The 22550-nt window shown below is 25.9% G+C and overlaps 1 protein-coding gene across 1 annotated transcript; it reads right to left on the bottom strand.

The window, feature by feature from the left end:
* Positions 1-2258: 2258 nt before the first annotated feature.
* On the bottom strand, positions 2259-20869 carry LOC145834885 (uncharacterized). Its single transcript, XM_082942409.1, has 10 exons — positions 20793-20869; positions 16246-16366; positions 12516-12706; positions 10608-10719; positions 7082-7359; positions 6596-6710; positions 4507-4700; positions 4184-4286; positions 3486-3799; positions 2259-2397 (listed from the first exon to the last, which is right to left on the bottom strand). The coding sequence occupies exons 1-9, from the start codon at positions 20863-20865 to the stop codon at positions 3601-3603; spliced, it is 1386 nt and encodes a 461-aa protein (XP_082798535.1). The 5' UTR covers positions 20866-20869; the 3' UTR covers positions 2259-2397; positions 3486-3600.
* Between the last annotated feature and the right edge of the window lie 1681 nt (positions 20870-22550).

Below are 22550 nucleotides of genomic sequence, written 5' to 3'. Positions count from 1 at the left end.
CTGTCTGTTTATGTACTATCAACAATATTTTGCTTCTTAATAAGGTTACAGGATTTTCAGTGAAAAATATAAAAGCGATTACATGAATTTATAAATGGTATCAACAAATTAAGAACTTAAGGCTAGCTAAAATCACTAAATTAATTATAGTTGGTTCTTATGTATATGTATATTGCGGAGATTGTCACATTTCTTGCTACTATAAGTAAATACTGTGATTTTCAAATGAATTAAAATTTTGAGTATAAAAACAAACTAGTAAGTGTTTTGTAACTTATTTATAACTTTTTAATTGTATCTTGATTAAGTTAAACAACTTTTATTCTTTTAAAATACTTATTGTAAAAAAGGTGTATAGATTTAAAAAAGGCAAATGTAAAATAAAGTTTAAGTTTTTGTGGTAAGTTCAAAATATTATTATAGTTTATTGAACGACAAAAAAAGACGGTTAAAACTGAAAACGTTTAATCCTAGGACCTTTCGCTTATTAAAGGACCTAGTGAATATAGAACCTTTCGCTTATCGTCTCATCATCTTTTAATTTTTCGTATTATAGAGTAATTAAATTATATTATGACAGCTTATAAAACTTTAAAACTTATCGGAATGTTAATATACTTATTGTAACAGTAAGTGTTTCTAATGAATTTCAAAACTAGCTTAAAAGTAATACACTGAATAATTTTATAATTTCAAATTATCTGTGACATTTGAATTATTTGGACAGTTAATAGGTATTTAATAAAATTGTTTTTGTTTACAATTTAACTTATTCTCTAATATAATTACACTTTTAATTAAACAAACAAGCTTTATATTTTATAACTTATGAAAAAAAAAGTTGTAGGAATTGATGGTAACTACATGTTAACAGTTTAGAAAATTTAAAAATATTGATGATATAAGTACACCCTTGGTTATCTAAACACGTAACATAAAAGTTAACTTTGAAACGAAATTTTAATTACATGAGTATGTATATATGTACGCTTCAATCTAGTTTCGTTTTTAGAATAATTTAAAACATTCACTTCTACTTATTTTTAAACTTTGAATATTTACTTTATTAGTTTGTGTTAAATGGTTTAGGTAAGTAAAAAGCAACTTTTAACTTAACGTTTTGCACATAGAATATAAAATTTAATAAATGAATCATGAACTGGCATATGTAGTTATTTAATCCTATATTCGTTGCATAACAAGTTTAATTTACATTGTTATTGATTCTTTTTACCTAACAAATCTTAAATCTAAATCCCTAATAACGGTATACTGCCGTATAAAATCATTATAAACGTATGAAAGTAAACTAAAATGTCAAATTAAACAGAATATTTTTTTCAAATCAAAAAAAAAACAGTTTAGTAAATAAATATGTCATAAACTTATTTAAATACTAGCACAAACTTGTGTCAATAACTTATACTGTCAGTTTAGTAAAACTTAAATTTTTAACAAAATAAATCCTATGTTTTATAAAAGCTTGCCAGTTTACTGGTTTGGGATTATAAGTACTTTTCCTTTTGATAAGAATATCTTAATTAATTTTAAAAAGATATTTTACAATTAGTCAGTAAACTTTACTTTAATATAAATTAAATTTATTAAAAAATTATCGGCATCAATAGTTTTTATTTTATCTATAAAGAATCTTAAGAAAAATGTAAAAATTTTATTTAAAGAAAACGCTTACACTAAGTTTACAACAACAGCTTTAACTTTAAAAAAATTAATCACATATGCAATCAAAACGTTAGTTTTTAACGTAAAAAATCTTTTAAATTTACAAAATTTTAAAATTTTGACGCGAAAATTATTTAAAAGTATTGAAAAACACATAAAACCATATAGACTAACATTAAACAATGTTTAATACAGAATACTTTTCTAAAAATTTCAAAAAAAAAAAGTTTATATAAATATAAAAGAATGTCAGCTCTTGTTTATTAAACATTTATGTATTATATTTTGTTACACAACTAGTTATGAGTAACCGAAAAGTATCTAAAATATATTTTTTAAACACACTTATACGTTGTTATAGTTTGCTAAAATAGTTTATCTTTAATAAATAGTTGTTAAACAATTTTCTAAACAAAAAAATCTTATAAAAAATTAAATACAAAAAATAATCACAGTAATAATACCTGTAAGTTAAAATATTTGTAAGCATGTGGTATTCACGTATCAATTTTACAAAAACCAAATGTAAAAAATATGTTTCTAAAAAATAAAATATTTATTTTATATTTATTTCCTTCAGTACGTCAACAAAACTTTAATTCAATATTTCTAAAACATTTTTGATCTCGTTGCAAGTTCAAAACGACAAATTTTTCAGTTGCGACATTTCAACTACAATCCACAATTTTTCCAAAGTCTTATTACTATTCCATTCTGTTTGAAAAACAAACAAATTATAACTAAATATATCTTAAAAGGTTTTTTATAATGAACTTTGAAAAAATCAAGTTTTCGTAATTTTCTCCTAGAACCCAAACTAAGAATCTTATTTGTTATATCTAAAACCAAAATTTACTATCTATTTCATTTTAAAAACCAGCTTAACTGTTATGTTTGTTACTATTTAATAACCTTAAAGTTAATAAAGCATTTCAAAATTACTAGTATCAAATACATATAAAATTAAAAATCTATTTAGAAAACTATTTTTATGTCTAGAACTCTAGAGCTATTTTTTTTTGTGCCAAACGAAAGATTTGTTTTATTTATTTTGAATAAAGAACTAACAACTGAAATTTTACCACTTTACGAAATAGACTAAAAAAAAAATAATCATATATAAGCAGCAATGATCGACTTAATATGTTAATAACACGAACAGAGGTAACGAACAATAAACTATAAGGTATAAATTTGAAATAAGTAAAAAGTATAAAAAAGGAATCTAAATAAAAAATCTGAAAAGACTTAAAAAAACGGGTATAGCATTGTTTCCAAATTTTTTAGACTACTAAAAACTTTTAATAACAACAAAAATGGGGCAGCTAGTTACAAAAATTATAGCAACAATGTTTTAATTAACATAACAACAATTTTTTATTCTTCACTTACAATACCATGTGTTTATAAATAGATCACTTTAACTTTAAGGAAACTTAAGTTTAAAAATTAACTTATCAATTAACTATCGAAAGTAAACCGAAAGATTTGCACAAATAACGTAAAGAAAAGTAAATTAAAAACTGCAGTTTATGTTTTTTTAAAAACAAAAAAAAATCTTTTATAACTGATCCCTTACACGCAACTTTCTAAAAGATAGTTCAATTTGTTTACTCGTTTTGTGTGTTTTTTTTGTAAAAATCTACTAAAATTTAAAATGTTCAACGCAAAAGTTAAAGTGTTTTAACTTTAGGCATTCAGTGTTTGCTTTAAGTTAGCAATATATAGACAAACAATTTGGAAATAAACAAAAAATTACCCATTTTTGAAACCAATAGCTAGCATTTTTAAAGCAGACTTACAAGTCAAATGTCAATTACTCTGAATATTTCCAACCACCGACAATAAAACCTTCCTTCATCTTAATTGAATCCTCCGAAAATTGCAATATTCTTTACTTTCTCCATCTTTTACTTCTCATACGCAGTTGTAAGTGAGTGATAAATACTTGCTCAATGTCGGGCATGGGTCCCCGAAAAAGTTGGTGTTGGCGTACAATAAACACGCGTTTCTGTGGTTGCACTGTAGGGAAACCACCTTCCACGAGAACGGCGACCTGCAGTAAGCTTTCTGTTGTCCTTGAGTGGTGGAGTTTTGTTTTGGTAGCGTCCGGCATCTGATAAAAAGACATGATTTTTAAACGTTACACTAATACATATATATTAATAAAAAGACGTTAATAAAAATAAATGAGAGAAAATATTTAGTTGAGGGTTAACAAAAACCTTTGAATTATTTCCTAGCAGTAACACTAAGACTAATATGATAAGACTAAGACTAACATATATTTTTTAGTTTTGTAAACTTTAGTGGTTGACAACGGTAGCATTATATTATTGTAGCTATTTTGAAAAAGGTTTTATAGTTAAGTAAATATGAATTAAGAAAACTTTTAAAAGTAAAAGTTTAAATTGGTTTAATGCTTTATCCAAAAACAAAAAAGGTCAACAACTGTAAGATAATGTTTTTTTTAAACATTTAAATGATAACAAAAACAAACATTGATTGATCAGTTCTCCCAAACATGGTATTCAGTATCCTCAGATTTTTATTGATTGGACATCGAAGCCACTGACTTTGCCCTTCACATATGTTTACGGCTCCTGGACAAATTTATACTTAAATATTTATAACATTAGATATTTTATAATTTTCCATTATAACTAAAAATCTAAATTTACATATATTAAATATTTGAAAATACTTAAAGAAGTATGTTGATTATGTATAAATTTCGGTCCTCAGAGAACACTAAACTTTTGTTATCTGTGAATCAAGTCTTTGAAACCATATCACATATACACATTATGACGTCACACTAACTAGACTTCACGCACGAGTACTCGACGGTCATGTACTTGCTGACTGAGTGGCACGGGTCGAAGTGGAAGTCCGGGTAAGTCCCCACCTTCATACTGCACTCGTTGTTCCAGTTGCACTTTTTTCGCGCCAAAAAAGTGGCGCCCGACCAGCTACAGTTCCCGCGCAGAAAATATGGCCTTTTTCCTAAAAAGCACCTTAGGAAAAAGATATTTTATGTAAAAATAGGCAGTTTCCATACTTTGTATGTTTTATCTTAAAAAGATTAACTCAATAAAATTAAAAAAATGTATTTAGAAACTTTTTTATTGTTTTGATAAGTAAACTCTGCTAAGTCAAGAATTTGAATGATTCTTCTAAGGATTATAAGTTTTTCAAGTCATTTTAAACAAAAAGTTATCAAAAATCATTTAAAATTTAAATCGATATTACTATATTATTTATATTATTTATATTAATCTTTGAAAACATTAATGTATACGTCTAGTATAGAGATAAAACAAAACATCAGTGATAGTCTAAAAAACCTAAGCCTGGACTTTCGTATACCGTAAGGCAAGTTCAACACAATCATTTGAACTAAAACCTTCGGTAGACTGAGTCCCGGGCTCGTTTTTGTTGAAACTCGTTAGTCAGCTGCAGCTGAAAAACCTGCAGTCGTTAAAATCTCAAAACATTAAAAAAAATCGTTTTTAGATTGACGACAGCAGATTTTTCGGTTGCGGCTGACTGACGAATTTCATTAAAAACGAAACCCGGTCTCAGTCTACCGAAGGTTTGTGGTCTGATGATCGAATTAATACCATCGAACTTTGAATATAGAGAAAAAGTTTTTGTCTTCGAAAAAGCTCTACGACTACTAAAACGTTACTAAAAATAGTAATCTAATTATTCAATAAAAAAAAGGTATATTCAATGTTAAATAAAAACATATAAAAAATATGTTTTAATTTAACAAATATCAATGCTATATTGTGACTGCTTTATATTCCTATTAAGGTAAATTTAATTTTACTACATCGTTCCAACTTTATATATTTTATAGTTTTTAGTCGTAAATTAAACAAATAAAAGTGCTCACATTCTTTTAGTTTTATTATTTTCAAGTTTGATAGATTAAAAATATTTTATATCAACTTTAGTAAATACATTAAAAAAGGTACAATTATAACTAAAGTTTCAAAGTAAATACATTAGTGTTTAACTAGCGGTCTAATTTGCACTAAAAAGAGACTAAACCAGAACTTAAACCGAATGAAAGTTAATACCATTAGCTATGTACAAAAGAGGTGAAATATTTTAAAACAAACTAAATTTGACAACTATATAAGCTTACGGCAAATAACCGGCAACTGTAATATATACATAAAATAGCTTAAAATTTCGGCGATTTTAAGATCAAAGGCTTAATAGAGTTAATCTAAACAAAGCAGTGCAAATTGTTTACAATTTAGTTTGAAACAGAAACTCTTTTATTGCAAACTACTTATCATACACTTCAAAGTAAACACAACAGCTAATCTTTTAAAGCTTCCTTAAACACTTAAATGTTAGATTTAATTTGTATGTGCTATGTTAAACAAAACTATCAATAATAATGAAGCAGATGTTTAAATCTTTGTTTAATAAACTAAGCTGTATCTAGTTTTAACAAATATTTATTTACTGTACACTGCGATTAGTACCCCGAAACTATTTCAGTGTGTTTAACGTTTTTAGAGCAGATTTGTTCTACCAGTTTACTGTGAAACTTTATTTGGATTGTCCCAAAAAAGTTTATAAAATCAAAAATTATGTACATATCACTCTACTATTTCTTTTAGAATTTGTTACATTACATTTGGATGTTCTGTTTATTTTTAGAATGAATCAACTACTGAGAACCCGAAAAAGTAATACTTAGATTATTAAACCGCGGAAAAAATGTATACCTGGTTGACCTGGTTTATTAAAGTGCACAGATTTACCATTTAGTAATTTAATTTCGACATTAAAAAATATGAAAGTTTTTAAATAATATCTATTTGTATTTATTAGATTATACTTGATCTAATTTAACTATTGTTTAAATTTTTAAAGACATACAACAAACTTGTTTTCGTTTTTTCTTCCATAAAAAGCATTATTAACAAGAATGCTTTCATATCTGCTTGAACATTTTAATGTTAACAGTTGACCATCACATGCTGTTCGTTTTCTCATTCCGTCTTAAAATATAAGCAAAGATCATAAATTTATATAAAACTTTATCTACTGTTATGTTAACATTTATTTAGTTTTTTTTTTTAAGAATTTGAACAAAAATAAATTAAATTAATTTTATAAATCTTTAATGAATTTAAAAAAAAATAGTTCAGATTATAGGATTTGTAGGGCTTAAAAGATAATTATATATTTTATAAAGTACTAAAACATTGTCAAAGCTAAAACTAAAAAATAAAAAAAATATTCCGAACTTACTGTAGTAAACGTACGTGTACAGCAATTCCAATTAAAAATTGAAAAATAGATAAAGTTTAATTATCATATGAATTGCAAATAAGTGTTTGTTATAATATACACAAAAATAAAAACTAACTGTAGTAGACGCACGTGTACAGCAATTCCAGTTGTTTCCGCATGAGTGGGCACGGATCACGTGACGTCAGATTTGAAACTTTCAGCTGGCACGACTTGCGCTCGTTGCAAATAAAAGCCGCGTTTTCGTAAGCGTCGTTCGCCCTGCACCTACCATTGAGTGGTTTGTTTCTTGCTAGGGGCTTCCCTATGACATAGTTTCTCCCTCCATGAGAGTTTCTCAGAAGGGGATTGTTCAGCGAGATTCTAGGGATGCTCTCGAATATGTCGTCATCGCAACTAAAAATGAGATCATTTTAGTATTAGAAAGTTTCTTTTCAGTTAAACTGTTAAATAAGTAAAATCAGTTTTGCGTAAAATTTGCTAACGAGTAAAAAACAGTTTTATTTAATTTATTAAGTTACTTAAAAAAACTAGAGTTAAGTAGAAAAAATGATAATATCAGTACTAAAACGATATTAAAGTTATATTGAATTAGCCTTGTTTTAATGTAAGTACATACCAGGGGCGTAGCGTGGGTAGGGACGCTGGCGCATGCGTGCCACCCAAAAAAAAGAAAAATGTAAAAAAAAATAATGTAATATCTTTATTCTTAATAGTTTATTTTTTCTGCTAAATTTGCATTTTTTCAACTATGTTTATCTAGCATTCAAAAAGTTAAACGAATTTACTAATACCAATTAGTGACAAGTTAGGAAAGTACATGTAATTACTAAATATACTGATTCGGGGCGTAATTGCAAATGCGCACCGATGTTGATGAAAAAATCCATAAGGAAAAAATTTATAAGTTCATTAACTTCATAATAATTTAGACTCAAAAAGCACGCAATTAATATAGCGCACCGCTGTAGTATAACCTTATGGCAGATTATTTTCTACAAAAAGTTTACAAAAATACGTCACGCTTAAAGAAAAACTAAACAACTTTACAATTTTTTTTTATGCTACATTGTTAAGACTACTGCTAGTTTTCTAAACTTTATTTTTGTAAACATACAAGATAAGCGTGTCGGCCTATGAGAAATAAACTTTGTTTGTGATTTTTATTTTTAACAAATACAATTAAATGAATTAAATTTAAAAAGTATACTTTTAACTATTTTACAAAGCTGTAATAAACTGTAATAACAGTTATAAAGTTAATCTATTTTAACTTCTGTGTAACTTTATTAAAATTATGTGCAATGAGGTGTTGTTATCACTGTTGTATTGTATATTAAATAGATTGATATTTTTTTCGTAAATAAAACAGATACTTTCGTTTTATTGAATATATTAGTTTTTAAAGATATAAAGTTTACTATGAGTTATAAAAACAATTTTTATTTAGTAAGTTTACATTTTTGCAAGTATAAGTAATTCTAATGAAATTTATACTTTTATTAACTTGTTTTATTTTGTAATATATAAATATTTTTAAAACAGTTAACGAACTTACTTTACTTAATAAATTTATTTTAAATATATTACTTGTAAAAAGTTTTTTTATAGCTAATTACAAAAGTTTTAATTTAGAGGATTTTTTGAGAAAAAAAAATTGCGCACCCCCTGACCAAAATTCCACGCTACGCCACTGGTACATACTACATATGTGCAAAATAATTAGATTATTAAGTACTAATTTACTGTTTAACAGCTGAGTATCGGTAATTTGAAACATAATTTGCTGTTTTCATTTTCGATTTAGGGTTTTGCATAAATTTTATCTTTAGATATGCGTATACAAATTATGCTGAAGACGCTCGTTTCAAGTTGGTTCTTTTCATTTTTAATTTGTTGATAATATACATATGTACAAGTATACAGTTTTCATAGGAAATAAGTTAAAATGTTTTTTTTATTAACATTATTATTAACTTTCATAAATAGTCTAGAAAAACTAGGACTTTGATATAAGCTTAATAAGCAATTGACAAAAAGTTTTATTTTAAGACAAACAGTTCATAGTAAGTTAGATAAGTTTCTAAAGAATTCCAAGTATTGTTTTTCAAAAATTTAAGTTCATAGGTTCATTTAATCAAAAACAATCTTGTTGAAACTTCCCCAATTATGTCTGGTGCCAATTCAAAACCCACTTTTTGCATTTAATCAGAGATAATACGTCAAAATGTGACGTGATTACATTAATTACTTGTTTGTAAACGTGATTTTGCAGCAAACTATTTAATATTAGAATTTAAAAAAATAGCTGAGCATTAAATAATACCTAAGTTTTTGTTTTTAATTTAAAAAGTCAATTTTACAAACGATAGCGTAACCAGAAGTTAGGTTTAAAACGAAAAAGCTAAGTAAATAGGTAAAATATGGTTTTAGCTGCTTAACTTTAGGATAAATAAACATTATTTGACACTTAAATAAATTCTTTCAAACAATATAAATAAGACTAAATTTTTTAGAACAAAATATATTTCATGCTTCATTTATCAGTTGTATACTAAGAAATACAAACAAAATTTTAAATCTAACTAATAAAGTGAAAATGCAATAAACGTAATTAATAATTATAAAGTAAAGAATAATTAACAATATATAAGTACTTCTAATTACAATGCAACTAAAAAAAAACTAATAAAACAGAGCAATAACTTATAAAACAATTTAAGAAAACAACGAAACAGTATAATCAAAATCTTTATGTTTACAAAACTTAGGTTTTCTTAACAAAATACAAATAGCCTCAAGTTTAATTAAATCCGAAATGTGAAAACAATTTTTAACAATTTTAAATCTTTTTAAATTATAATTACTAGCACAATCAAGGTTATTTACTAAGTGTTCAGCAATAGCAGATCTTTTTGAAGCATTTATTATATTAATAGATTTAGTTTTCTCATTACTCTTACAAAATTCATCGATACTTTTCAGAATATTCCTTTATTCTTTTGCCAAATTGTCTTGAGGTCATCCCGACATAACTAGCTTTACAGAAGCAGTTAAACTGGTAAACTATCATACTTTGTTTAAATTCTGCTATCGGATCTTTTCCTCCAGGTCTGAACAGTGGTTTGGATACGAAAATAACAATCGAATTTGCCGAATGATAAGTCCCACTTACTAATTGACAAATATCTCTTTCTAAAACTCCTGAGTTCTTATTGACATAAGGATACTAAAGGATTCAAGCATCTCTCCGGCCCTGCTGGCTTTATTTTGTTCAAACTATTAAGATGTAAATTTATAATTTTATTAACAAGTTCTTGTGGATAGCCATTCTTATTTAATATCAATTTTATCTGTTTTATTTCGTCATCAAATAAATCTCTTGAACAGAATTTTGCATTTTCACTATATAAGTTAGATTTAAAATTTTATTTGTATTGTTAGTATACAACTGATGAAAGTAGCATGAAACATACTTTGTTCTGAATCATTGAGTCTTATTTGTATTTTTTTGAAGCATGTCTTATTTGTATTGTTTAAAATAACTTTAAGACGCTTTAAAACACTGCACTTTCTACGAATTAAGATAAGTTTTGTAAAAGTTTGACTGTAAAAGTAAAAGCAAAGAATTTGTTCAAACTAACACGTTTTTATGTTTTTTTCCAAAAAAGGTGTATCCGAGAAATATCTTGGTGTGCCTCGGACAATTTAGGTTTAAGGTATCTTCTTGACAACCTATTTTCCTTGTGAAATATCCTGAAATTATACAACGATTGATTAAGCCAACCTAAACTCATGAAAAAAAGGAAATAATTTACAGATATTTATACAACTAAACAACCCAAAAATTAAAATAAACATATAAGCTAAATATAAAATTATGTAAACATGTTTTACTTTTACAAGTGTGTAGACTTTCTCACGATGATTAAATAATAAACTAAAATCATAAATGCAAATACACTCACAAAAGTTTAAACCGTTCAGAGTTTTTTTTTAAAGCAAACAAGGCAAATTAGTTTTTATGATAATGGAAACTATAAAGTTTTAGTGTACTTTTATGCTATTAAATACCTATAAACTGTAAGTATCGCTTATAAAGTTTTAATTAAATATACAGAGTTAATTTGAGACTGAGTAAACAACAAAAGTTTTACAAGTGTGTGTTTTTTCACATGCAATATAACGTAATAAGCACTTTTAAATGTGCTGAGAAAATTTTTAAACTACTTGCTAAAAAAAGCTTAGTTGAAAACTTGCATATTTTAAATTAATAACCTTATAATCTGAAATAAAGTTAGATAAAGATTTATGGTAAGTTTTTTAATGTGCTCTTAAAAAACATATTTATAAATTTGATTTTACCACCACAATACAATGGTAAATTGAAAATTACAAAAGTTAATTTAGTATATAATTATTATTTAGTATTAGTATTTTAATAATTTGATAAGTATTTTCGAAAGTTAATCTATTGTTATTTAGGTACTTTAAGTGTATTGATAAATTTTATTTAATTAATAAAACAAGTTAAAAACCTATCATTATTGTATCTATTTTGTGTTAAGTAACAATAATACGTTTGATATTAATTTAACATTGTTAGACTGTCAAAATTACAACATATACAAATTACCACTTAAATTAGTTACATGTTAACAGTCCATGTTAATCAGATTAATTTCTGAAAAATACGATTGTTTCAAGTATGTACACTTGTATTGAAATATGTTTCTTGGAAAGAATTTATCTCAGTAAAGTAAAGTAAAAATTAATAAGTTGAAAATTGCAAAAGTTTCAACTATTAGTATTTTAATAATTTGATAAGTATTTTCGAAAGTTAATCTATTGTTATTTAGGTACTTAAAGTGTATTGATAAATTTTATTTAATTAATAAAAAAAGTTAAAAACCTATCATTATTGTACCTATTTTGTGTTAAGTACAAAATAATACGTTTGATATTAATTTAACATTGTAAGACTGTCAAAATTACAACATATATAAATTACCACTTAAATTAGTTACATGTTAACAGTCCATGTTAATCAGATTAACTTCTGAAAAATACGATTGTTTCAAGTATGTACACTTGTATTGAAATATGTTTTTTGGAAAGAATTTATCTCAGTAAAGTTCTTTAAAGTTTTATCAAATTAAGTTTACAAATAGTTTAACTTTTATGAAAACTTTGGTAATATATTTTTTCAGATTGTTCATTTGTATAATATGAAACATTTTATACATTTAATAATACAATATGTATTAATTTTAACAGTGTTTATAAAAAAAATATTTTCATCTAACAGAATCTGGTTAAATAACCATTAAATTTTTTTTTCTTTTTTTCAAAGAGAAATTAGAAAACGATCTTTCGTTTTATACAACAATTTTCGTTCAACTTCTATTTACTTAGTTGTTATTAAAATTTTTATTTTAACTATTAAACATTTTTTAAAGTAACCTAAATGTATTCACATTTTTTAAACTATTCAATAACATTACATATTTGTTTTTGGACCTAACAATCGAAATAATTTCAAACAAACTAACTGATGTGTATGCACATGTACACCACGTGCAAATACTTGGAAGTTTGAGGGCAGCTGTCCCCGAAATACTGCCCTGACACCTTCAGTCGGCACTGGAACCTTCCGTGGCAGTTCCTGGCAACTTTGTCCATCGCTTTGGAGGAGTGGCAGCCGCCAGGAGGCACCAAAGAGCTCCGTTTTCCGTCGGAACACCTTCAAAAGAAATTAAGTTTAGAATTTTAGTTTTGCATAAGTAAGGTATCTTGTTCTTATTTTTTTTAATTTTCTTAATCTAAGATACTTTGTTTGTTTATCAGTTATAAAATGAAATGCTATCATTTTATCAGACCACCGGTTTTTGAAAAATAATTCAATTTAATCCTTAATAATTTACATAATGGAGGATTTCTACTTGAGTTTATTAAATGTTAGAATATTTAGATTACACAAAATTTGTTCTTTATGATAATATATTTCTTTGAGCACTCCTGTGACAATTTTCAGTAATTTCTGAGTATCTTTCGTTGGCTTAAAAAAATTTGCTGTTGTTTGTTAAGTTAAGAGACTTTTTTTAATGGTTTAATTTTTTTATTAGAACACCTGTCATTATTGAGAAACAATTTAGATTTGAGCTTCGATATTTATCTCAATTAAGGTTTTTTTACTTTATTTCTAGGTGTAACATATTTTGTTTATAAACAATTATGTTTTATTTAGTTTTAAAGTTTATAATTTCTGTGAACACATGTGACCATTTTCAATAAATTGTTTTCATTTTATGAAAACCAAATTGTACACCTGTTTTTTTATGAAAAAAAAAAACATTTCCACCACGATAGTTTTCTCAATTAAGTTATCATGTGTGCTTAATTTTGGTAGATTTTTTTGATATTTGTTTACATAGAGCTCGTCCACTATAATTTTAGACTTTACAGTTCATGTAAAAGTTCGTGGTAACACTGTACACCTGTTTTTATAAGAAAAACATTTTGATAGAAACTTTAATAGTTCAATAAATTAAGTTGTTTGGTTTTTAAAGTAAGTTTTAGTAAAAATTGTAGAACAATTTGTATACATACCGTTTGCCCTCTTTAATTTTACTTATTTTGATTCATAAGTACATTTGTGCCTACTTTTACTTAGTTTTGATTTTTTCACTAATGAAAAAGTTAACCTCTATTTCAAAACAATCTAATTCAAAAAATTATAAGTAAGTGAAAATAGTTTTGCATTGTGTTTGTACACCTGTGATAAATACCTTTATTATTTTTGTCAACTTATTATAAAGTTTAAAATGATAAAGTCGTAAGTTTCTTTGTCTTTTAGTTTATATGTCCTATAGGTATATGTTTAGGTTTAGTCCTTAGTTGATCATTTTATAGTAAATTGTTTCACTTTTTAACTTTATGCATAACTCGAAACTTTAAGTTTGTAATATCTATTTACAAAATCTTTAAAACGAATATTATACTTTTTTTGATACGCACAATAACAGTTTACAACGTCTTGTTTTTTTTAATATAAAGTAAACATCGGAAAAAATGTATGTGCTAATTTTCTAAAGCTTTGAAGTTTCATTGTACAAAATTATCGGAAATAGATTTGAACAGGAAAGCAATTTGAACTAAGTAAAACATTCAAATTTAAAAGTAATTTAACGTGAATGTTACAAAGCTTCCGATAACTTTATACACAACAAGGAAACATTAATGGTATGCTTTCTTTAGCTGAATAAGAAGTAAACTTTAAACTATAAATTAAACATTGAAATTGTTATGTGCAATTTTTTTTGTTTGGAAATTAAGTGAACAAATTTTATGAAGATAGGTTTAAACTTGAAAGTTATTTGAAATAATTGCAAACTAGTAACGCTTTTGTAATCTTGAAAGTAATTTGATGTGAATGAAAACATCCGAAATTTACACTTCAAGGAAACATGGTTTGTATGCTTTCTTGGAACTAAATAAGAAGCAAAACTTCACCACTATAACCAGCTGCTGCTGTTGAAAGACAGTTTATAAATGTGAACTAATTTGTGACCGCCATTTGACCTTATGCTGTGTTCTCGTGCGAAATTTATTTACAGCACAAAAGACACAATGCAATTTTTCTTGCTCTATTTTTCTTTATGCTTAAGAGTTGCTCATAAAAAAACAGTGCTTTGTGTAGAGACCACCCACATTTTATATTATTTTTAACAGGTACAAAACTGTTATTAGAGTCTATTTAAGGTGCTTGACATTTTTTAACAAGCGGAAATCTTCTTAAAAAAAGCTTACAAATTTTTCATGTCATTTTACAACTTAAATCTTTTTTAAACCAGTTTAAAGTAAATTATAATTTGATATCTGATCTTGATTATTTATTTACATCATGTTTATGAAATAAATAAGTCTATATATATATATTAACTTTAACTATCTTTTTTTTGAGAACCTACTAAATTTATTTCATTTCTTACATCTACATTCTTTTAAATGATTTTAGAATTGATGCAAAATTATCAAGTTTACGGATTTAAAAGTCACAAGATGTTAAAAAACACACAAATTTCAAAAACAACGCAATGTGCTATCGTTAGTCAATGTAAAATGCTAAGCTATCTTATTGGATTAAACTTTCATGATTAGCATCAAAAATAAGTATTTATCAGATAAAACTAATCTTTATGATGTCAATGCGTATGATCTTCAGATAAGGTCTTTTACACCTATTATGAAGAAAACAAAAGATTGGATATGTAAATAAAAAATTTTGTCAAGAACTTTTTAACTTAATTATTAAAAGTTTTAGTTAAGCTGAATTAACTAAAATTTTGTTGCAAGTACAATTATTTTTAACAATACAAAGTTGTAAAAATGTATTTTTTAAATGAACACTTGTAAGATGAAAAGATAATTTTTAATGCAAGTAAAACTGTACAACAAAACAAAGAATTTGTTCAAGATTAAGCTGTTATGCTTAAAAAACAAACAGCTATGTATCCGATAAAAATAATCTTTATAATTTCAATGTACATGATATTTTGATAAAGACCCCAACACTTATTAAATCACGTTAAAAATTTTATATGTAAACAAATAAATTGTTTGAAAAGTTTGAAATCTATTGTTGAAATTTTTGTTTAAAATAAGTCATTAAAAAAAACATTATTTGCAAAAATGTGTTTTTTTCTTTACCAAACTTTTATTTTATTTAATGCAACCTAAAAGATAAAAACAATTCTCATGGAATTGAAACGTACAAAACAAAGTAAACAAACAACTTATTTAAGATTAAAGTTTAATTCTTACAAAAACAAACAGTTGTTCATTTGATAAAACTAATCTCTACGTATTCATTATAAATGATATTTAGACAAGGAAATTCACACCTACTATATCACATTTGAAGCCATCAATACAAATAATAGATTTATTATCACAAGACTTTCAAAAGTTTGGTCGGAAACTTCTTACTATATACTAAACTTAAACTGAGCTAACTGAAGTTTTCTTCTAGGCCCAAGTATATTTTGTATTACTACAAAATTTATGAAATACTACTTTAAGAGTAAACTTTTGTAAAATGATAAACTTTATACTTTTTTATAAAAACAAAATAACTTCTTAGGTTCTCCTCAAGTAAAAGGCGTTTGAAATGAACTATTTTATTTTTGCCCAAGTTAATTTCTCACCATAACAAAAATATAAAACTGTTTTGAATAGATGTTTAATAAAAAAATATTTTCTGTGTGTAAAAGTCAAACAAACTTGTTAGGGTTTCTCCTTCCGTAGAACACGTTTGAGATGAACAATCTTGAAGATCTGTGGTCGTGACATCTCAACCTCATGACGTCATTGTCGCACGTCGTCTTGCTGAAAAATACGCCACCTAGTGATAAGTTTTTTAATTAGTTTTCAATACTTTAGAGAAGTACATATGTGCATACATATATATAATATACATTGTGATTAGATAAGCTGCTGATATTACATATTGTTTGTAATCCTAAGCTGTAGCTCGATTTGAAATGCACTGTGCTTAACACATAAACAAAAATAAAACATGTTTACTGTTTGTATGAAACATATGTATTGTATACAATTTAAATGACCAAACGAAAACTAAATTCACAACTTATAATTTGATTATAACTAAATAATCAATTCACTTGAAAATGTTAATGTTGCTTAAACTACATACATTTGTGGTTTTATACAGCTTTAAGAGGTGTTTTAAAAGTACGCAAGCTTGTGTGAAAGTCGTACATTTATTTAATTATTTTACAAATCATCAAGATATTTTTGTTTGTTTAATCTTTAAAATAAAACACTTGTAGTAGGTATGCTCACAAATGGAGCTTTTATTTTTGTTTCAAAACTTTAAAATTGTTTATTCAATTTTTTTTGTAGAACTTAAATAGTTGTATTAATAAAAGTTAAAATATTTGGTAAAAAATATTTATTACATTAAATTCAAATTGTTACAGATATCATAACTAGAACTTTAAAATAAAAAAAAAAGTATTGAAACTACAAAATAATTCGATGTGGTCAAAGAATATATGTTATTTATGATAAAATCATTCCTTGGAAAACTATTTTAGATAGAATTATGATAAGTATGTGTTTTCACGCTCGAATCAAGCAAAATAGGTTTTATCACCAGTAAACAATTTTTAGCAAGCCAACTTTCAAGTTCGCACATTACGCAATGATAAAATAATTCGTCTCGCATGAGTGACTTCATGTATACACGTGGGAATTTAAAATCGACTGAATAAACAAAATCAATTTTTAAGCCGTTTTGGCAGCAAGTGTTTAAAACTTCACTTCTTAAGTGCTTCACTGCGGTCTTTTTTGTTGAAAAAGAAGAACTTGGGGATAGCAAAAAACTGATAAAAATTTTTTGAATTTTTCAATAAATTTAGTTTCTTAAAAGTGTCTGAAACTTATTTAAAAGTGATTAGCACGTTTCAACAACCTAAATGGGCACTTATCATATTTCCACAAATTTAATTGGCAACTTTCATAAATGCATTCCAATGGATGTTAATTTTGACGCGCTGTCATCTTTTAATACGTTGGTTTATTAGAAAGTCGGCAATTTTGACAAGCAGACAATAAACTACCTTTACTTCGCCGCGAATGATGGCCACAAAAAATGTTAGGTATACTATATGATTGTCGGCCGCATTTCAAGACCGCAACTCAATTTGTAAAACGGAAAGTACATAGATAAAACAGTACGAACAGTTTTCTTAATAAATTATTTTTAATACCGGCGGTGTAAAGTTATTAAAAAGTGATTAACGCTAGGACACATTTAGATAACAAGCTTTAGCAAGCAAACTTTAAAATTTACATTTAAATTTATTATTGAGTTTAAATTAAGTATCATTAGTCTAAAAGGGTGTAAATACTCGAGTTGCTATGAAGTTTTAATTACTTGGTGAAATATTGAATGAACAACTCAAAGCATTACAAAGCGTTTCTTTAATAATTTTCGACTTCTGTGGCAAAAAATCTTTGAAAATATTAAAAGTCTTATACAAACCTAAACCTAAATATCAAGTATGCTGTTTTTAAAGTTAAAGACATCAACTAATAATCCATAAATATTGTACTCACATTTTTGATTGCTTTTTTAAAAATTAAAATCTACATTAGTTTGACACTAAGAACATTTTTATATACTATAGTTGCTATCTATTGCATTTTATAGACTTTATTATGCAAACACCAACAATGATGGTCAATAATGATAATTTTAAACAAGACAAATAATAGTTAAAACTTTATGTTTAATGTATAAACTTTGAAAAGTATAAGAAGCATATACCATGTTTGTCAAAAACAAGTTATGTTCAAATAAACTTAACAACCTTAAAAACAACAAATACTTAAATATAGAAGTACCACAATAAAGGGACCGGCAAACACAATGCAGACAATACAAAATATTTGTTGTGTTGTTATCCGGTTATTGAAGAAGCGATTTAGTAAACAATAATTTGTCCACTTTGCGAGATTTTCATTAAAGTACAAATATGAGTGCCGGTTTTTGACAAAAGAATGCTTGTAAAACATGGCATATTTTTTGCCTTTCATCAAAGGACAAATGTTTTACTCCGGTTAATAATTTGTGCTTGTTTTTGGGTTATTATGGTTCAATAATGCGGATTTTATGATAGTTTTGTGGTGATTTGTTGTCATAACAACGTAGTAGCCAATATTTCATTGTTAGATTTTGATATTTTTATTGGTTTGTATTGGTTTGTATAACTTTTTTCACTCTTATTTTGCATTAAATTCTTCTTTGATCACTGTTTATTTGTTTTGTTTTTTATTACTAAACAATATCAAAGCTTCAGCATACTGCGTTGCTTAGTAGAATTTTAATAGTATTTATTAAACGTTATAAAACTATTTCAACAATTTTCTACGTTAATAGGTGAAAACTTGATGTTCTCATAACAAGTATTAATAAAATCAGTATATCCAAATCTTTATCATATATCACAAAAACTATTATTAGGTACTACAAATAAACACAGCGTCAAAAGATGTGTACCAATATTAAGAAAATTTTAAGTAAAATATGACGTCACAAATGTTTGAACCAAAAGTTTTTTTTTCAGATGTAAAAATGTTAAAAAAGTTTAAAATATCAAAACTATTAAAAAGACATTGAAAAAAAAAAAGAAACCAAAAAAGCATTCTTTTGTGTATTAACAAACAGGTTATTCTATAGGATGACGGCCTTCTACTGTAACAATGAAACAGTGAAATAATTCAAAAAAAACAAATCAACAATTAACGTTTAATGTGGTAAATGGGTGTGTTTTACTAAATAGTATCAAGAGAAAACTCTTTTGATAATTATTTTTATCAGAAACAAACTGTGTCATGCTGGAATGTGGACAAATTTTTGCTTGTTGTAGTTAGATAAGTCTATTTCATAATAACTGAAGTTGTATCATTTTGACAAGTTCTTTTTTTGCTTTTCCTTAGAAATTAAAAAAATGACATCTTAAATCGCTTTAACATCTCAGTAGATTAGCACAATAAAAGTTGTTCATAAGAAATTTTTGTCGACGAAACAGCCATACAAGCTGCATTTTACTGTTATTTTAATTAGGTTCAGTTATGTTGTGTAATGGCTTCAAAATTATAAACAATATCATACGTGTTATTTTCTGTTAACTTTTGTAAAACTATTTTAACTTTATTGTACTCCAAAAATTTGTTGAACTATTTCAATAATTATCTATACTCTAAGCTTCAAATGTCAACTTATTGAAATCAGTTCGAACAAAAGGCCGTACACTAAAATATTTATATTATGTCCCTCAAAAGCATTGTATAGGGTACTAAAATTAAACTCGTCATTAATAAAGGCAAACTTCAACTAAGGAAAAATAGTAAGCATAAAAAACGTCACAAAACGTTTATAATCAAAACTTTTTTTTGAAAGTAAAAGTGTTATGAAATAGTGCAAAGTTGTACAGGTTGGTACTTTTTTGAAAACATAGTAGTGTTAGTTATGTATTAATAAACAAATTGTCCCATGAATGACGGCCTACAGTGGCATTAAAATATTTCAAAATAAACAAATCAACAATGGACGTTTAATGTGGTTAATGGGTGTGTTTTATGCTAAATAGTATAAATAGGAAACTTTAAGGATAATTAGTATTAATTGGAAAGAAATTATATCACATTGGAATGTGGTTAAATTTTGGCATTTTGCTGTAGGATAAGTAGTATTAATTTGGCAAATTCGTTTTTATTCGACGAAACAAGTAACTGTTTGTAGTGCGTAATTGTCTTAAGTATTTTATCACATCAATTTTGGTTTTTGAATTAAGCACAACTTAAAGTTTAAACTAGCTTAAATGAAAAACTCAGATAATGGAAAATGAAACCGTTTTTCTGTTATACTTTGATTTTGTCTTGTATTCAAACTATAACCAACAGTAACTACTTGCAACCGTAATTTAATTTCAGTTGTAACAACCTGTGGCTTAAACTGAAGAAGAATTTCAATTTTATTAATTTAATTTAAGGTTTGATAACTGTTTAAAACATGTTCCATGGTAACTAAAAGTTATGTAAAAAGAACAACAAACAATTAATTAATTTTACAATCAGTTTGAAAACATGATGTGTAATTAGCCTTGAAATTGTTATTTACCATGTTTTCAGTCTTATCTTTTTTATCTAATTTTACTGCAACAATTTTTTTTCTTCACGTGACTACAAAATCATATCAGAGGTTGAAATTTGTTTATATATATAAAACTAAAACAACTCACCTCTCGAATTGGTCAAGGTGAGCCTGGCTATCAAAACGAATGCAAACAAAAAGGTGTGTTCCATAAACATCATTATCATAAAATCTAACTGTGAAAATAGTGCACTTCTAGAAAAGGTAGGTTGGTTTTCAAACTCAAGAGTAAACAGGAAAGGATTTTAGACTTCAAAACTATTAAAACTAATGTTTTTGTTTTAAGTTGTTGTTTATAAACATAATCTCCTAACGTGTTTGCTTAATTTAAATACTAAAACTAAACATTAGATTAATCTCAATTAACAAAAGCAAACAATAAAGTTTACTACTTTCTAATAAATAAATATTCTTTATATAAAAATAAAAAAATAGTCAAAAAAACTGTTTTTTTATATTAATGAACCTGAATTTTTATTTATAAAACCCAGCTGCCAAGTCAGCTACCACTAGGTTAATCCCAAAACCAAAAACAAACCGACAACCTGTTTATTACGTCACAACAGAATTTCACTACGACTTGTGAAAATCGCTCAAGCGGGACTGAACTGCCGGTTTTTACCGAGCTGTTACGTCACAGTCGCCAACCGAAGTTCGATTTGTGCCTGAGGTGATTGTAACGTCGTCTGATGATGAAGAGTAATGCAAATTTGAAATCTTATATACTGCGGTTAATTCTTGATTGTTTTATATTTTACTGTTTTTTAATTAAAGCTGCTTAAACTGAGCGAACAAACATGAGCTGTATTTTGTTTTTATCTAAAAAATCCTATCTCAAAAACATTGTTAATATCAACTAAAAAGTTATTTCAAACAAACACCTTAAGCTTATTGAAACGCATATAAAAAGCACAGTACATTTTATCAATTAAACAAGGCCAGAGTTTTGTTTAAAGTAAAGTATATCTTCACTTAATATTTAAAATATTATGAATGTTTTTCTTCTTTAATTCAAAGCATTTACTTTCAAATGAACGCAAACTTAGTAAAACTTAGTACAACTTAAACTTAATTTAGTGTGACAATAATTAAATAATAAAAATAACTTTTTAACTAGCATAAACAATTACATTACAACAAAATTAAGGTCAATTTTTTGACGTTTTTACAAAGTAATCTCATCTAATGTCAAAATGTATCTAAAGCAAAATTTTTTTTACAACGCAACTGAAAGATTCTGAAAAAATCTGACAATAAAATTAGTTTTCAACTGAAACCAAGAAGCTAAACTAAGTACGTAAGAAGTACGTAAAGATACTAGATTTACTTTTTTTTTCTGTACAAAACTTTTTCTCTTTCTCTCTTGGCTGTTACGTCTAGGCTCTCTCGAAATTAATAGAAACTAAAGTTGAACTTTACACTTGATTACTTTGTGAGTAAAAATATTGATGATTTGCTTTTAAATTAGGAAGCGTTCAGTGCAAGTGTTTATTTTGTAATTAAAAAAAGTTTAATGGAAATGCGTAAGTTGTAATTACTTTTTGAGTTGACAAATACAGTTTCTTTTGTTAAACTTAAAGTTTTTTTACCTGCTTTTTAAATAACTCCTTTTGAATAACATTTTTAAAAAAGTAAACTTAATTTTTTCTTTATACATGTTAATTAACAATTATAAGTATATTTATTTAAACAGAAATTAAAATGTTTAAAACTACATTAACTTAACAAAAACTGACAAAAAAGTTTATTAATAATATAATATATAATCTATTGAATGAAGAAAATCTTTAAAAAATTAAAAAAATAGCCTATAAGTATAAATCATAGCACTACTTAAAATGAAACA

The sequence above is a fragment of the Thalia democratica genome, chromosome 4 (assembly GCF_965202585.1).
Source record: "Thalia democratica chromosome 4, ktThaDemo2.hap1.1, whole genome shotgun sequence".
In the NCBI taxonomy this organism is placed as follows: domain Eukaryota; kingdom Metazoa; phylum Chordata; class Thaliacea; order Salpida; family Salpidae; genus Thalia; species Thalia democratica.
This window is presented reverse-complemented; position numbering and strand designations above follow the sequence as displayed.